The sequence below is a fragment of the Schistocerca serialis genome, chromosome 1 (genome assembly GCF_023864345.2).
Source record: "Schistocerca serialis cubense isolate TAMUIC-IGC-003099 chromosome 1, iqSchSeri2.2, whole genome shotgun sequence".
Classification (NCBI taxonomy): Eukaryota; Metazoa; Arthropoda; class Insecta; order Orthoptera; family Acrididae; genus Schistocerca; species Schistocerca serialis.
In genome coordinates this window covers 1242058337-1242072222 of record NC_064638.1, presented here as the reverse complement: position 1 = coordinate 1242072222, position 13886 = coordinate 1242058337, and the positions used below count along the sequence as shown (strand labels likewise).

Genomic DNA, 13886 nt, shown 5'->3' with positions numbered 1-13886 from the left:
ACACTAGTCAAAACACAGATTCGGAACGATTTTCATTGGGGACTAAACAGCTAAACGGAGCTGAAATAAAAGTTGTGAGCATACCAACGTACCTTGCAGCTTTTGAAAACTTTTACGTTGACATAATTGCTTCATTTGATTCTCTTGGAAGTTTTTTAAAAACTGTATTCGCACTTTGAACAACAAATGTTCTAGAACATGCCAGAACTTTCTGCTTTCCGGTGCGTCGAATGTTCCAGAGAGTTGGCAAAGTCTATATAAGTGTCAGACGAGCCCCGCTCGGCGTTACTTTGCTCGTGGAGACTCGCGAGAAACGGTTGCTGTTGTTTGCGTTGCTATAGTTTCTGAACCGCGGCTGTGAAGGAGCTGTTAAAGGTATGTTGAATTAGACTTCTGTTAGCTAATTTGGTTGTGAAGTTAACTCTGGTAGGGTAAACTTGGTATGTAATTACAACTAACATTATTTTACAGATGCCGGAGGACGTACAGATGCAAGATGCGGCAGAAGTCGAGACCTTCGCCTTCCAGGCGGAGATCGCTCAATTGATGTCACTTATTATCAATACATTCTATTCAAACAAGGAAATATTCCTTAGAGAGCTGATCTCCAACTCGTCAGATGTAAGTTCATAGTAGTATGAGGTACATAGTTACTGCATACTGGGTCCCCGTGACAACTTGAGTAATTTTCATTTGTCTACAGGCCTTGGATAAAATTCGTTACGAATCCCTCACGGATCCTTCGAAACTGGATTCTGGCAAAGATTTGTGGATAAAAATCGTTCCCAACAAGAGTGAGCGGACACTGACAATAATTGATACGTAAGTATTTAATGTAACTTTTTGTATTAGTTCGTGATTGTTCCAGTGGCAATGTAACTGTGTCGCTATGTTCTTCCATTATAGAAAAAAATCCTGTGCTATTGTACATTTACCTCTGTACTCTAAACCATGAGGTGCATGGCGAACTGTAAGCCTCTTCGTAGCAGTTATTTGGGTGTAGGGCCTACTTTACATGTGATAACATAGTGCTTGGTCAGTCGCCATGACCGTTTTCGGTGGTTGCTGTAAAATTTCCGCCTCTTGCTCACGGTTCCCACTTCAAGTGGGAAGATATTGATTTGCATGTAGGGCTCGTTGCTACATATTGTTACATTGTCAGCGGAACATACTAGAGTATTATATTGTTTACCGGAATTTGAGTAGACATAACTTTACAGCTATGTTCCACTTCAATGCACAGTGAGAAAGTCAGTTTGTAGTTTGGTGGGATGACGTTCAGGCTGAGATCGAATTCATGGGTTATGTCCTCGCAATAGCCAATTTTTAAGTTGCAACTTGAATTTGCTCTGTGATTGCCTTGTGGAGTCATTATCTTTGGTACATGGCAAGAAAACATACCTGCCTGACCTACTACTCAAAATAGCATTCAGGATTACATGATAAATGAAAATCACTTTTTGAAGAATTTAGCTAGCAGCAGCAATCACAGTATGTAAATTCTGTTAACAAATAAATGGGAACTACAAGGTGCATTTTAAGTTCAGTTACATTACCAGAATAGGGCAGCTTATATTGTGGGTGAATTGTAAGTCATGGTGGGTGGGATGATACTGTTCCATAATTTTAAATATGGAACTCCCTTGTAAAGTGCAGGTTGCTATTGTTCAAAGTATAGCACTGTATTCATTAAGTAGACATTACATTAGTTGAAACAAAGTACAGTCTGAGGTTTGTGATGCAAGAAATAGAAATTTACCTTGAAGTTAGTTTAGGAAACGTAATTTGGGAATGGCAAGATAAATAAATGTACAGTTCATATCTCTTGATGTTCCACCAAATAGCACTGTTTGGAATGGGTTATCAGTGTTAAAGTTGCTGTCTTAGGAAGGATGAATTTTCAAATTTATGTTCAGTACATGCCATTTACATCTGGACTTAAATAAAACTTAAGCCATATACTGAAGTTAATTCAGTGCAAACTTTCAGAGATAGATGTTACTGCCTCATACCAGGTTACTATTTATGGCAGATTTTAACTACTGTAATTCATCAAAGCTTAATGATGGAGCTGCCTCATAGGGAATTGAAGGCTTTGTGGAAGGAAGTGGTAACCCACAATAAAAGTTGGAAAGGGGACTCCCTAATCTGTAGGCTAGCCTAGGCCTGGATTAAGCTGGAAGGTAATTTGGCAAAGTTAGCAGGTGTGAATGCCAAAGATGGACTTGCAGCAGACCCTAATGTTTCCATTTGTGCCATATATCCAGTAAGTAGAGCTGACGGGTAAACCTAGAATATCTGTATATGGTTAAACAGTTCAAGTTTGGACAAACTTGAAACCAAATTGCCTTTTGATCCTACCTAAGGGTTGTGCTACAGGAAAGTCTTAAACCAGTATTTCAGGGGTTCTAGTGTCCTCATAGGAAGGGGAGGGTTGTTCTTTACTTAACAGTTCTGTAAGATCGCGTAGAGGTCAGGTGCTGTAAATCATATGCACAAAAGTAATTCTTGAAGATTTTGAAAAGTTGTTTCTGACTTTGTTGCTATTAGTCGATAAATACATAATAAATAAATCATACGGCTCTTCACATTGAGTTTGGTCTAAACCATCTGGTCTGGTTACATCAGATTGACACTCACTGTGCATTTATCTTATGTTCAAAAGCTGATAGTTTATGGATCAGGAAACTTGTACTACTTTAGTCTCTTTCCATGTAGTAAGGAATTAGTGTCTCGATTCCACTTCCTTCTAAAGTTACTAGTTCCATTAAATGGTCTTAATATTTAGGGCTGATAATCTGAAGCAGTGGCCTTGTGTTGTCAGCATAAAATGACATCAGGTGAACATAAATTTCTTATCATGAAGCATGATAATCCGTATGCTGGGGAAGGTTTTTGTGTCATGGTAATTATAGTGACTTTACAAAACAAATTCTATTTTGTGCATATCTGATAAAGAAAGTACTAAAGAATTGCAAACTTGAGATAGTGAGTAAATCAATGCATACAGTTGTCCCACTTGAGTCTGAATCATTTCTTGTACGGGTCAGGTTGAGATGAGAAATAATGGCTGTGTAATTAAAATTTGCACATGACAGCTGATTCCATAAGAATTATTAGTGTCGTACGTCAGTGATGGCTTCAGTTGACAAAACAAACTGCAGGTGTAGTTATTCTTGAGATATTGGTTGTCATATCCGTAGACAGGTTGTTCGCTGTGCATCCGAAACTTTCCTGCACTTCGGTACTCAAGTGGTCGTAAAAATTCTCATAAAAAGTTACCAATATAGATGACGAATTTTGGAAGTGACAGCACACAGGAAGGACTATTTCATCATATGATTAACTCAGATCCATTTTGTAAGCACGTAATCAGAGCGAAAACAAGTCCCTGTAACTTAAACCATGAGGGTTTGTCCAAATTTTCATAGCCAAACAAAGAGAAACAGGTAAATGGAGTATCAAAGTGACCAGCATGAGGTCTAGTTTAGCAGCTAAATATTTAACTGCGTGAAAGTAGTCAGGGTAATTAACATAAAAATAGTAAGCTGGGGAAAAATTGAAATATTTCATGACAATATGCTGTAAATAGTGTCAAATTTCATCTGTTCAAGACCTAGCTATTGTGCACATAAAGATAAATTGGTGCATTATTTAAATGTTGAAAAGGTTTCCTTTGAATCAAGTACATTAGGAAGGCAAACGTGGAGTCAAGAAGATCATGCTTTCTGAATAAAACTTCAAATCATAAATATGAAAGAAGTCAAATATTTTTCGAATTGATTTGTGTAAAGTAGGTAGTTCAGAGAAACTTCCTGTGTGTCTTTGAATGATGCTTCAAAACATGAACAGAAACTTGAGGTCTGCAACGTTTCCCTAATATTTCTTACTTCTAGACAAATCAATACACAATGTTTGACTTTATTTTGAAAAATTTGTAAGCTTTACTTTTAAAGACTAGAGTAATTGAAATGCTTGGCCTTGACGTTGACTGCTGATGAATTACATTCATTATTGCAAATTGTGACACACTGGGATAGGTGTGAAGATCAAGTCCTTAATATACTTAGCAGTGTAGTGTAAACAGTAGGCATTAAATGTAACTGAGTCTGTTGTTGTTCTTGTTGTTGTTGTTTTCAGTCCTGAGACTGGTTTGATGCAGCTCTCCATGCTACTCTACCCTGTGCAAGCTTCATCATCTCCCACTACCTACTACAACCTACATCCTTCTGAATCGGCTTAGTGTATTCATCTCTTGGTCTCCCTCTACGATTTTTAGCCTCCACACTGCCCTCCAATGCTAAATTTCTGATCCCTTGACACCTCAGAACATGTCCTACCAACTGATCCCTTCTTCTAGTCAAGTTGTGCCACAAACTTCTCCTCTCCCCAATCGTATTCAATACCTCCTCACTAGTAACGTGATCTACCCACCTTACCTTCAGCATTCTTCTGTAGCACCACATTTAGAAAGCTTCTATTCTCTTCTTGTCCAAACATGGTTATCGTCCATGTTTCACTTCCATACATGGCTACACTCCATACAAATACTTTCAGAAACGCCTTCCTGACACTTAAATCTATATTCGATGTTAACAAATTTCTCTTCTTCAGAAATAATTTCCTTGCCATTGCCAGTCTACATTTTATATCCTCTCTACTTCGACCATCATCAGAGTATTCCAGTTAACGTTGTCAAAAGCTTTCTCCAAGTCTACAAATGCTAGAAACGTAGGTTTGCCTTGTCTTAATCTTTCTTCTAAGATACGTCATAAGGTTAGTATTGCCTCACGTGTTGAGTTTTGTCAGGACTGGCTCTCCCAAGGCCATCAATAGTTCTAATGGAATGTTGTCTACTCCCGGGGCCTTGTTTCGACTCGGGTCTTTCAGTGCTCAGTCAAACTCTTCACGCAGTATCGTATCTCCCATTTCCTCTTCATCTACATCCTCTTCCATTTCTATAATATTGTCCTGAAGTATATTGCCCTTGTATAGACCCTCTATATACTCCCACCTTTCTGCTTACCCTTCTTTGCTTAGAACTGGGTTGCCATCTGAGCTCTTCATATTCATACAAGTGGCTCTCTTTTCTCCAAAGGTCCCTTTAATTTCCTGTAGGCAGTATCTATCTTACCCCTAGTGAGACAAGCCTCTACATCCTTACATTTGTCCTCTAGCCATCCCTGCTTAGCCATTTTGCACTTCCTATCGATCTAATTTTTGAGACGTTTGTATTCGTTTTTGCCTGCTTCATTTACTGCATTTTATATTTTCTCCTTTCATCAATTAAATTCAATATTTCTTCTGTTACCCAAGGATTTCTACTAGTCCTCGTCTTTTTACCTACTTGGTCCTCTGCCGCCTTCACTACTTCTTCCCTCGGATCTACCCATTCTTCTTCTACTGTATTTCTTTGCCCCATTCCTGTCAATTGTTCCCTTATGCTCTCCCTGAAAGTCTCCTACAACCTCTGGTTCTTTCAGTTTATCCAGGTCCCATCTCCTTAAATTCCCACCTTTTTGCAGTTTTTTCAGTTTCAATCTGCAGTTCATAACCAATAGATTGTGGTCAGAATCCACATCTGCCCCTGGAAATGTCTTACAATTTAAAACCTGGTTCCTAAATCTCTGTCTTACCATTATGTAATCTATCTGATACCTTTTAGTATCTCCAGGATTCTTCCAGGTATACAACCTTCTTTCATGATTCTTGAACCAAGTGTTAGCTATGATTAAGTTATGCTCTGTGCAAAATTCTACAAGGCGGCTTCCTCTTTCATTTCTTCCCCCCAATCCATATTCACCTACTATGTTTCCTTCTCTACCTTTTCCTACTGATGAATTCCAGTCACCCATGACTATTAAATTTTCATCTCCTTTCACTACCTGAATAATTTCTTTTATCTCGTCATACATTTCATCAATTTCTTTGTCATCTGCAGAGCTAGTTGGCGTATGAGCTTGTACTACTGTAGTAGGCGTGGACTTTGTGTCAATCTTGGCCACAATAATGCGTTCACTATGCTGTTTGTAGTAGCTAACCTGCACTCCTATTTTTTAATTCATTATTAAACTTACTCCTGCATTACCCCTATTTGATTTTGTATTTATAACCCTGTAATCACCTGACCAAAAGTCTTGTTCCTCCTGCCACCGAACTTCACTTTCCCACTATATCTAACTTTAACCTATTCATTTCCCTTTTTAAATTTTCCAACCTACATGCCTGATTAAGGGATCGGACATTCCACGCTCCGATCCGTAGAGTGCCAGTTTTCTTTCTCTTGATAACGACGTGCTCTTGAGTAGTCCTTGCCCAGAGATCCGAATGGGGGACTATTTTACCTCCGGAATACTTTACCCAAGAGGACGCCATCATCATTTAATCATACAGTAAAGCTGCATGTCCTCGGGGAAAAATTGCGGCTGTAGTTTCCCCTTGCTTTCAGCCGTTCGCAGTACCAGCACAGCAAGGCCGTTTTGGTTAATGTTACAAGGCCAGATAAGTCAATCATCCAGACTGTTGCTCCTGCAACTACTGAAAAGGCTGCTGCCCCTCTTCAGGAACCACATGTTTGTCTGGCCTCTCACAGATTTGCCATTTCTCTCTAGCAGTATTTAATCTGCAAGTTTGAATTCTTTTAAGTTCAGGGATCAGGATAAAAATATAGCATAGCAACAGCTGTAGCATTGAGGTAACAAGGACACACAGTGCAGTGAGTGCAAAATTAAGTAGACAAGAGATTTACCTCAGAATTTAAAAATTGGGTACAGTGTCAGTTTGAAGCCTTTCCTTTTCATTTATTTTCGTTTGTTCTTAAATATCTTTTTGTCTGTTCTGTACAGTCAGTCCCTCTGTAATGACCTCATAAATAACAGTATTCATAGTCAGTCTCATTTACTTGCATGAAAGAACTGCAGCCCTTAGTGATTGAATCTGCAGTGTAACAAGAATGTAAGAAGGAATATGTATTATCTTCACATGGCAAATTTTGTCCAAAAATTTATTAGAGCACATTAGAATCTGTTGACTGCATGTAGAACTCTTAAGAGTTGGAAATTAGAACAAATTGTGGCTTTGGGCTTACAATTAGTTTGTCCACTTTCTTCACCAATATGTGACATTAAAACAAGTAAAGTTTTGTCACTTGTTTCAGCTCCTAAATGCCACCTAAAGATGCAGGGTGTGTTTTAAACTTGGTAGTGTGCTAATGCTTTGTTGGTCCTACCCTTAATGACATAACTGTTTACAAACTTTCTTTAAAAATTTGTAGCTGTGTTCTGCAAATTAGTAAACAGCTGCCTCCCTGCCTTTTCTTTGTTGGCTGTAGTTACTTCGTATTTGCTGGTTATTGTCTTTGCACATTGACCCAATAACAATTTTCATAAATCCTTTCGATGTATCTGGATCCCACTCCACTTACTGCTGGGTCTGGATGTTAAGTCCTCCCACCTCTTCTTCCTCCATTTGCTGCCAGGTCACACCTCTCCTTTCCAGATATTGGGCTCACTCCATTTTCCAGTGTTCTTCTGTGCCCTCTAGGTCTTTTTCCATCCGTCTTTAGTTATTCCATAATTTTTGGAAGTCTCTGCCAACTCATTGTTTTAACATGCCTGTACCATCTTAGTGTGTCTCTCAGGTACTTTCCAATATCTACATTCCTTACTGTTCATTCTTGATTTTTTTCCCTCCCCTTAAGTGTCCTGAAAAACTTAATTCTCCCCACTTGTGGTCTGCTTGAGACCCTTTCTGTCATTGTACATGTTTCTCCCTCATAGGTGACAATAGAGTGATAACTCCTAAGTAGGAGTTTAACTTTTTCTGAAATGTTCTGTATTCCAAATCAGATATTTGTTTCGTAGAAATTGCCTCCCTTCTGTAACCTCAATATTAATTTTGTTGGTTTTTCTTCTGTCGATAAATATTTCATTCCGTAAATAAGTGACTGTACCACTTTGAGGGATTCTCCATTCAAAGTAATATTCCTGTTGATCCCTCTCTCTTCCAAATACCATTACTTCACTCTTACCTTTATTTTTTAATCTGTACTCTTAAAATTATTTCCTTCTATGCATAAAGTTGTAACTTCATCTACCTTTTTATTGCCCGCATATTGCCATACCACCTGCAAAAACCATCTTTCTGTCTCTAAAGTCCTTCTCTTATTTTGAAGTATTCAGTTCCCCAGTGGTGGTCCAATTTTCCTCTGTACAATCTTTTCACTTATTTGATTTAGTAAAATTCTTTCAAAAAATCTTCGCTGTATGACTCATTAGGGCTATTGCTCTAGTTTTTATGAAGTCTTTTTATTGCCTTTTTGAAGATAAGTGTCTCCTCTTTTCCAGTTGTCAGGTATTGTACTATATCTCCACACACGTGACAGTATTCTATACGGCCACTGCATTCCCACTGGACCTGCTGCTCTTTAACCATGTCCACTGATACTTTATCAGGTCCTGGGGCTTCCCTCCCCCTCCCCCATTCATCATCTTCATAACTATTTCCATTTCTTCCCATGTAATTTGACCTAATTCTGAATTCTGCTTCCCAGCTTCTCCAAATTTCTCCATTATCTGTTTTTTTTTTTTTTTTTTTTTTTTTCCCTGTGTACTTGCTCCTTAGTGTTAATCAGTTTTTAAAATATGTTATCTCAAGAGACCTGTTTCCTTCTTTACTGCTACTTCAGAAGCCTGCCTTTTATTTTCATCATTTTTTAGAACATTGCTCTTAACATCAAATTTCTTTGTAAACACTTCCTGTGCCTGTATCTTTGCTGTTTCCACTATTTATTTGCACTTCTTTTTTTTCTGTATCTTTTGTGGTCCTCATGTTTTTCACCACTTTCCCCATGCTCCATTTTCTTCCAACTGCATGGATTGTGGTATCATCTCACAATGTCTTGACTTTCCTTTACAGATGCTCTGCCACATAACTTTTGTGCTGCTTTGACTACAAATAAACTCCATTCTTTTTCTACATCACAGTAAACTTCTTTTGGAAATCTTTGTGTGATTCATTCTCTTCACTTCTCAGCACTTTCACTCTCCTTCAGTTTCCAATCCTGTATCTGCATCACTTTCTTTCCTGTTTTCCACACTCATTTTCCATTATCCCACCAGTAATTTATGGTCTCCATCTGCATTCACACTTGGAATTATCTTCTCCTTGCCCTCCACTTAATTTCTCCTTCCCTTACAAGAGTGTGCGCATGCATGCATAAAGTAAGATTACCTGCAGTAAACATAGAATATGCCAGAATGTGGACAAGCATCAGACCTGCAGACCCTTTCAGAAATGGTACTAAATACCAAATAACTGCTGATCCAGTATTAACTGGCAACCCATGGCAGAAAAGACATATCCCACAACTAAGCCACACTGATGTAATTACATCTGAAGACATTTAATGGAACTAGTCAAAACTTCAGAAGTGTAAGCAACCCACATACAATGATGGTTACAAAACCATTGATTTGCAGAATATTCTACAAACTTTTAGTATAGGAAAGTCTCCATTCAGTAAAATATTAATTTGGTTTTTTCTATTCCAGTGGCATTGGAATGACAAAAGCAGACCTAGTCAACAACCTGGGAACTATTGCCAAATCTGGTACCAAGGCCTTTATGGAAGCATTGCAAGCTGGAGCAGATATTTCAATGATTGGTCAGTTTGGTGTGGGCTTCTACTCTGCATACTTAGTTGCTGACAAGGTGACTGTTGCTTCAAAGCATAATGATGATGAGCAGTACTTGTGGGAGTCATCTGCTGGAGGATCATTCACTATTCGCCCAGATCCTGGTGAGCCATTGGGCAGAGGAACAAAAATTACACTGTACATCAAAGAAGACCAGACGGAATTCTTGGAAGAGAGGAAGATTAAAGAAATAGTGAAAAAGCATTCTCAGTTCATAGGCTACCCAATCAAGTTGGTTGTTGAGAAGGAAAGGGACAAGGAACTCAGTGAAGAAGAGGAAGAAGAAGAAAAGAAGGAAGGTGGTGAAGAAGGTGATAATGAATCTAAGCCAAAGATTGAAGATGTTGGCGAGGATGAAGAAGATGAGTCAGGAGACAAAAAGAAAAAGAAGAAGAAAACCATCAAAGAAAAATATCTGGAGGATGAAGAGTTGAACAAGACAAAGCCAATCTGGACAAGGAATCCAGATGATATATCTCAGGAAGAGTATGGTGAATTCTACAAGTCTCTAACAAATGACTGGGAAGATCATCTTGCAGTGAAACATTTCTCTGTTGAAGGACAACTTGAATTCCGGGCTCTGCTGTTCATTCCTCGACGAGCACCTTTTGATCTCTTTGAAAACAAGAAGAGGAAGAATAATATCAAACTGTATGTCCGCAGGGTGTTCATTATGGACAATTGTGAAGATTTAATTCCTGAGTACTTGAACTTCATTAAGGGAGTTGTGGACAGTGAAGATCTTCCATTGAACATTTCAAGAGAAATGTTGCAGCAGAACAAAATCCTGAAAGTAATCAGGAAGAATCTAGTCAAGAAATGCTTGGAGTTGTTTGAGGAATTGACAGAAGATGCAGACACTTACAAGAAATTCTATGAGCAATTCAGCAAAAACCTTAAGCTTGGCATTCATGAGGACAGTACAAACCGCAAGAAGCTTTCTGATCTTCTGAGGTATGCAACATCAGCATCTGGTGATGAAACTTGTTCACTTAAGGACTATGTTGCAAGAATGAAAGAAAACCAGAAGCACATTTACTACATTACTGGTGAAAACAAGGACCAGGTAGCTAACTCCTCATTTGTTGAACGAGTGAAGAAGCGTGGCTTTGAAGTAGTGTACATGACAGAGCCAATTGATGAGTATGTAGTCCAGCAGATGAAAGAATATGATGGCAAACAACTGGTGTCTGTTACAAAGGAAGGTCTTGAACTTCCAGAGGACGAAGAAGAAAAGAAAAAGAGGGAGGAAGACAAGGCCAAATTTGAGAACCTGTGCAAAGTCATGAAAGACATACTGGACAAAAAAGTGGAGAAGGTTGTTGTTAGCAACAGGCTGGTGGAATCTCCGTGCTGTATTGTAACATCCCAGTATGGATGGACGGCAAATATGGAACGTATCATGAAGGCACAAGCATTGAGGGATACATCCACAATGGGCTACATGGCTGCAAAGAAGCATTTGGAGATAAATCCTGACCATCCTGTTATGGAAACTCTCCGTCAGAAGGCTGAAGCTGACAAGAATGACAAGGCAGTGAAGGACTTGGTGATGCTGCTGTTTGAGACTGCTCTTCTGTCTTCAGGATTTACTCTGGAGGAACCTCAGGTACATGCATCAAGGATTTACCGAATGATTAAGCTGGGTCTGGGCATTGATGAAGAGGAGCCTCAGGCTGCAGAAGAAGAAAAAGTAGATGCTGAAATGCCACCACTTGAAGGTGACAGTGAGGATGCGTCTCGAATGGAGGAAGTTGATTAAATTTGTTTCCATGTGTAATTAAGACTGAATATCATTCCTCATTCTATGAATGCTGTAATTGATGACTGTAATTAGCTGTCGCCTTATTTATGTCCTGTTCATTATAGGCTAGTCATTTTTGTTATTGTTTTTTTGTAAAATAAAGTAATTATTTTACAGTATTTGTGTAGAAATCATTGTCCTGACCAAAGCTATAGCAAGTATCTGTATAATGTTATGAAGTGTGCTGCAATAACAGATGTTTAATGATAAATGTAAGGGCATGTAGTTGTCAAACATTGCTTTTGAGTTGGAAAACTTTGTAGTTTCCAGTATATGTAAGGATGCGATGTATGTTAATGGCATGCATGTTTTGAAAAGTCTATGGGCATTTGGTTACAGGATGGCTATAAAATTAAAAACAGGATTTTATTGAATTTTGTATTTAATAAGGTAAACCCAAATGTATATACAACATCCAAAGTACTTAGTTAGAGCAACTCTGAAATTCTAATGCTACAGAAGGGGTTAACTTGTTTTCTAGTAGGTAACTAATGTTTACTAATGCTGGACAAGTAAAGCTATTCTAGTACTTCAACTAACCTGCAAAGGGCTTAAGTTGTTACTTACTGTACAATTAGAAATGGAATGCACACTTGAAATGGTTTGCTGCCCAATGAATGGGTGGTACTACCCTTTGTATTTGTTCCCATTCCTGTAGGAAATTCTGCTTATTTCCATTAGAATGTTTATGGGATAATTATTCCAGCTGATAGAGGTGGGATGGGTAAGAGCAACAATAAAGTCACTTACAGCTTAACTTCAAAAGCATAAGAATGTACTTTTGTAAGGATTGGGCAAAGAAAGAGCAGAAGCAAATTTTTCTAATTTGCTTGCCTGGATAAAAAATGGCAGGCATCTTCCCTCAATGGCAATTTCATCATGTCCTTATATACGAATTTAATTAATAAAGTTTACTCCTGGTTAAATTTTTGAGCAGTTGGATAAAGTATAGTAAATAGGAATGAAAGTAGCAGTGCCTCAAAGTGCAGTTTGTTCAGTACTTGTAGTGCTCATCTTGGGATGAGCTATGGGGTGAAAACGGTAATAAGCATTGTTTTATAAGTGATGATGTAGTAATAGTAATATATATATTTTTTCACTTAAAAGTGTAAGACACATCACAGATCATTTGAGACCTGAAAAATCTCAAAATTCATGTTACTGTATTATATATGGATCAGTAGCATTTCCTTAGTTTCTCTGTGGAGGTTTTCAGGTGTATAAAGTTACAATGGGTGAAACTTCGGTAGCAGGTGAAGCAGTAAATCGTGTGCAGCCAACTGCCTTCCACTGTTTGCTGTATTTTGGGCGATTGCAATGAAGGTTAAGGGTGTTGCCGAGACAAATAATCATACAGAAACCTTGTAATTCTTCCTGCATTTATGCACCAGAACATAAACACTTGGGTGTTAAGGTGGTGATTGGGTTTTCATAACATTGATATCCCTGACCTGAATACATAAATGTACTAAATCAAGCACAACTGAAACTTGTTAGGGTGATTGGCAGTATATAGTACAAATGACAGGTTACAATTGAGTGCATCTCTGCAGGTAAGAAACAAGGAATCACAATTTTGTGTGAAATTAACATAATCAGTGCCTCAACATACTGTAAAACCTATAAAATTTGTGTTAACAGCATGGCAAGTAACTATTAATAAGGTTAAAGTATTAATAAATCACATAATTGTCCATTTATGAAGGGGTTAATAAGGCTGAGACTGGTTATTTGATAGTTAACCTTCAAAAAAGTGATTATCTCCTGTATTCTTGCACGAAGGAGAAAGTTGCTGCCTGTGGACTCCAAACCAGTATAAAATGGCCTTTTTCATTTCGACAAACCTTTGTTGCATGTGTGAGAGAGAGAGAGGAAAAAGACTAGGTTTAAATGGAGGTTGGATACCCAGTGAGAAGTTAAAATATTCCTATATTGTTCTCTAACCACTCTGAATTATGTAATGAACGTGTGTTGTCCATGGCAAATAAGGCAATCTAATATGAACAGACAGGATATATAAACAAGTTAAAACTAAACAGAAAATGTCTTAGATACATGTTCCAGGTATAAGTTACCTGTGTACTTAAGTTATAGAATTGTAAATCTTTCATTGTAGGGTTCATGGTAAGTAAGCCTCAAGTCATTCGCTACTTCATTAATGATAAATTTGTATGGGATAAAAATATCCTAACTTTATCTTAGATGCACAATATCTGAGTACTTCTATTACAGAAGTTTAAGCATTTTCAATATGCCATGGATATTGGTGAAATTTTGTATGTTGGTGCATGTACTTTCTTAATGGTTTTTATACAATGAACATTTAAGCATGCTGAAGGGATTCTACCCTCTTTAAATCGACCACAGATTTCGTAATTGTTATAAAT

The 13886-nt window shown here is 38.0% G+C and overlaps 1 protein-coding gene across 1 annotated transcript; it reads left to right on the top strand.

Moving 5' to 3' along the window:
* Positions 1-223: 223 nt before the first annotated feature.
* LOC126419257 (heat shock protein 83) lies at positions 224-11618 on the top strand. Its single transcript, XM_050086417.1, has 4 exons — positions 224-375; positions 472-621; positions 704-822; positions 9552-11618. Exons 2-4 carry the CDS (start codon positions 472-474, stop codon positions 11455-11457), a joined length of 2175 nt encoding a protein of 724 aa, XP_049942374.1. The 5' UTR covers positions 224-375; the 3' UTR covers positions 11458-11618.
* The last annotated feature ends 2268 nt before the right edge of the window (positions 11619-13886 follow it).

Excerpts from the sequence above, each read along its gene's own strand:
- LOC126419257 (XM_050086417.1), top strand. The coding sequence starts at position 472 with ATGCCGGAGGACGTACAGATGCAAGATGCGGCAGAAGTCGAGACCTTC. Across the intron at positions 622-703 it reads TGATCTCCAACTCGTCAGAT|GCCTTGGATAAAATTCGTTA; the intron begins GTAAGTTCATAG and ends ATTTGTCTACAG. Across the intron at positions 823-9,551 it reads ACACTGACAATAATTGATAC|TGGCATTGGAATGACAAAAG; the intron begins GTAAGTATTTAA and ends TTTCTATTCCAG.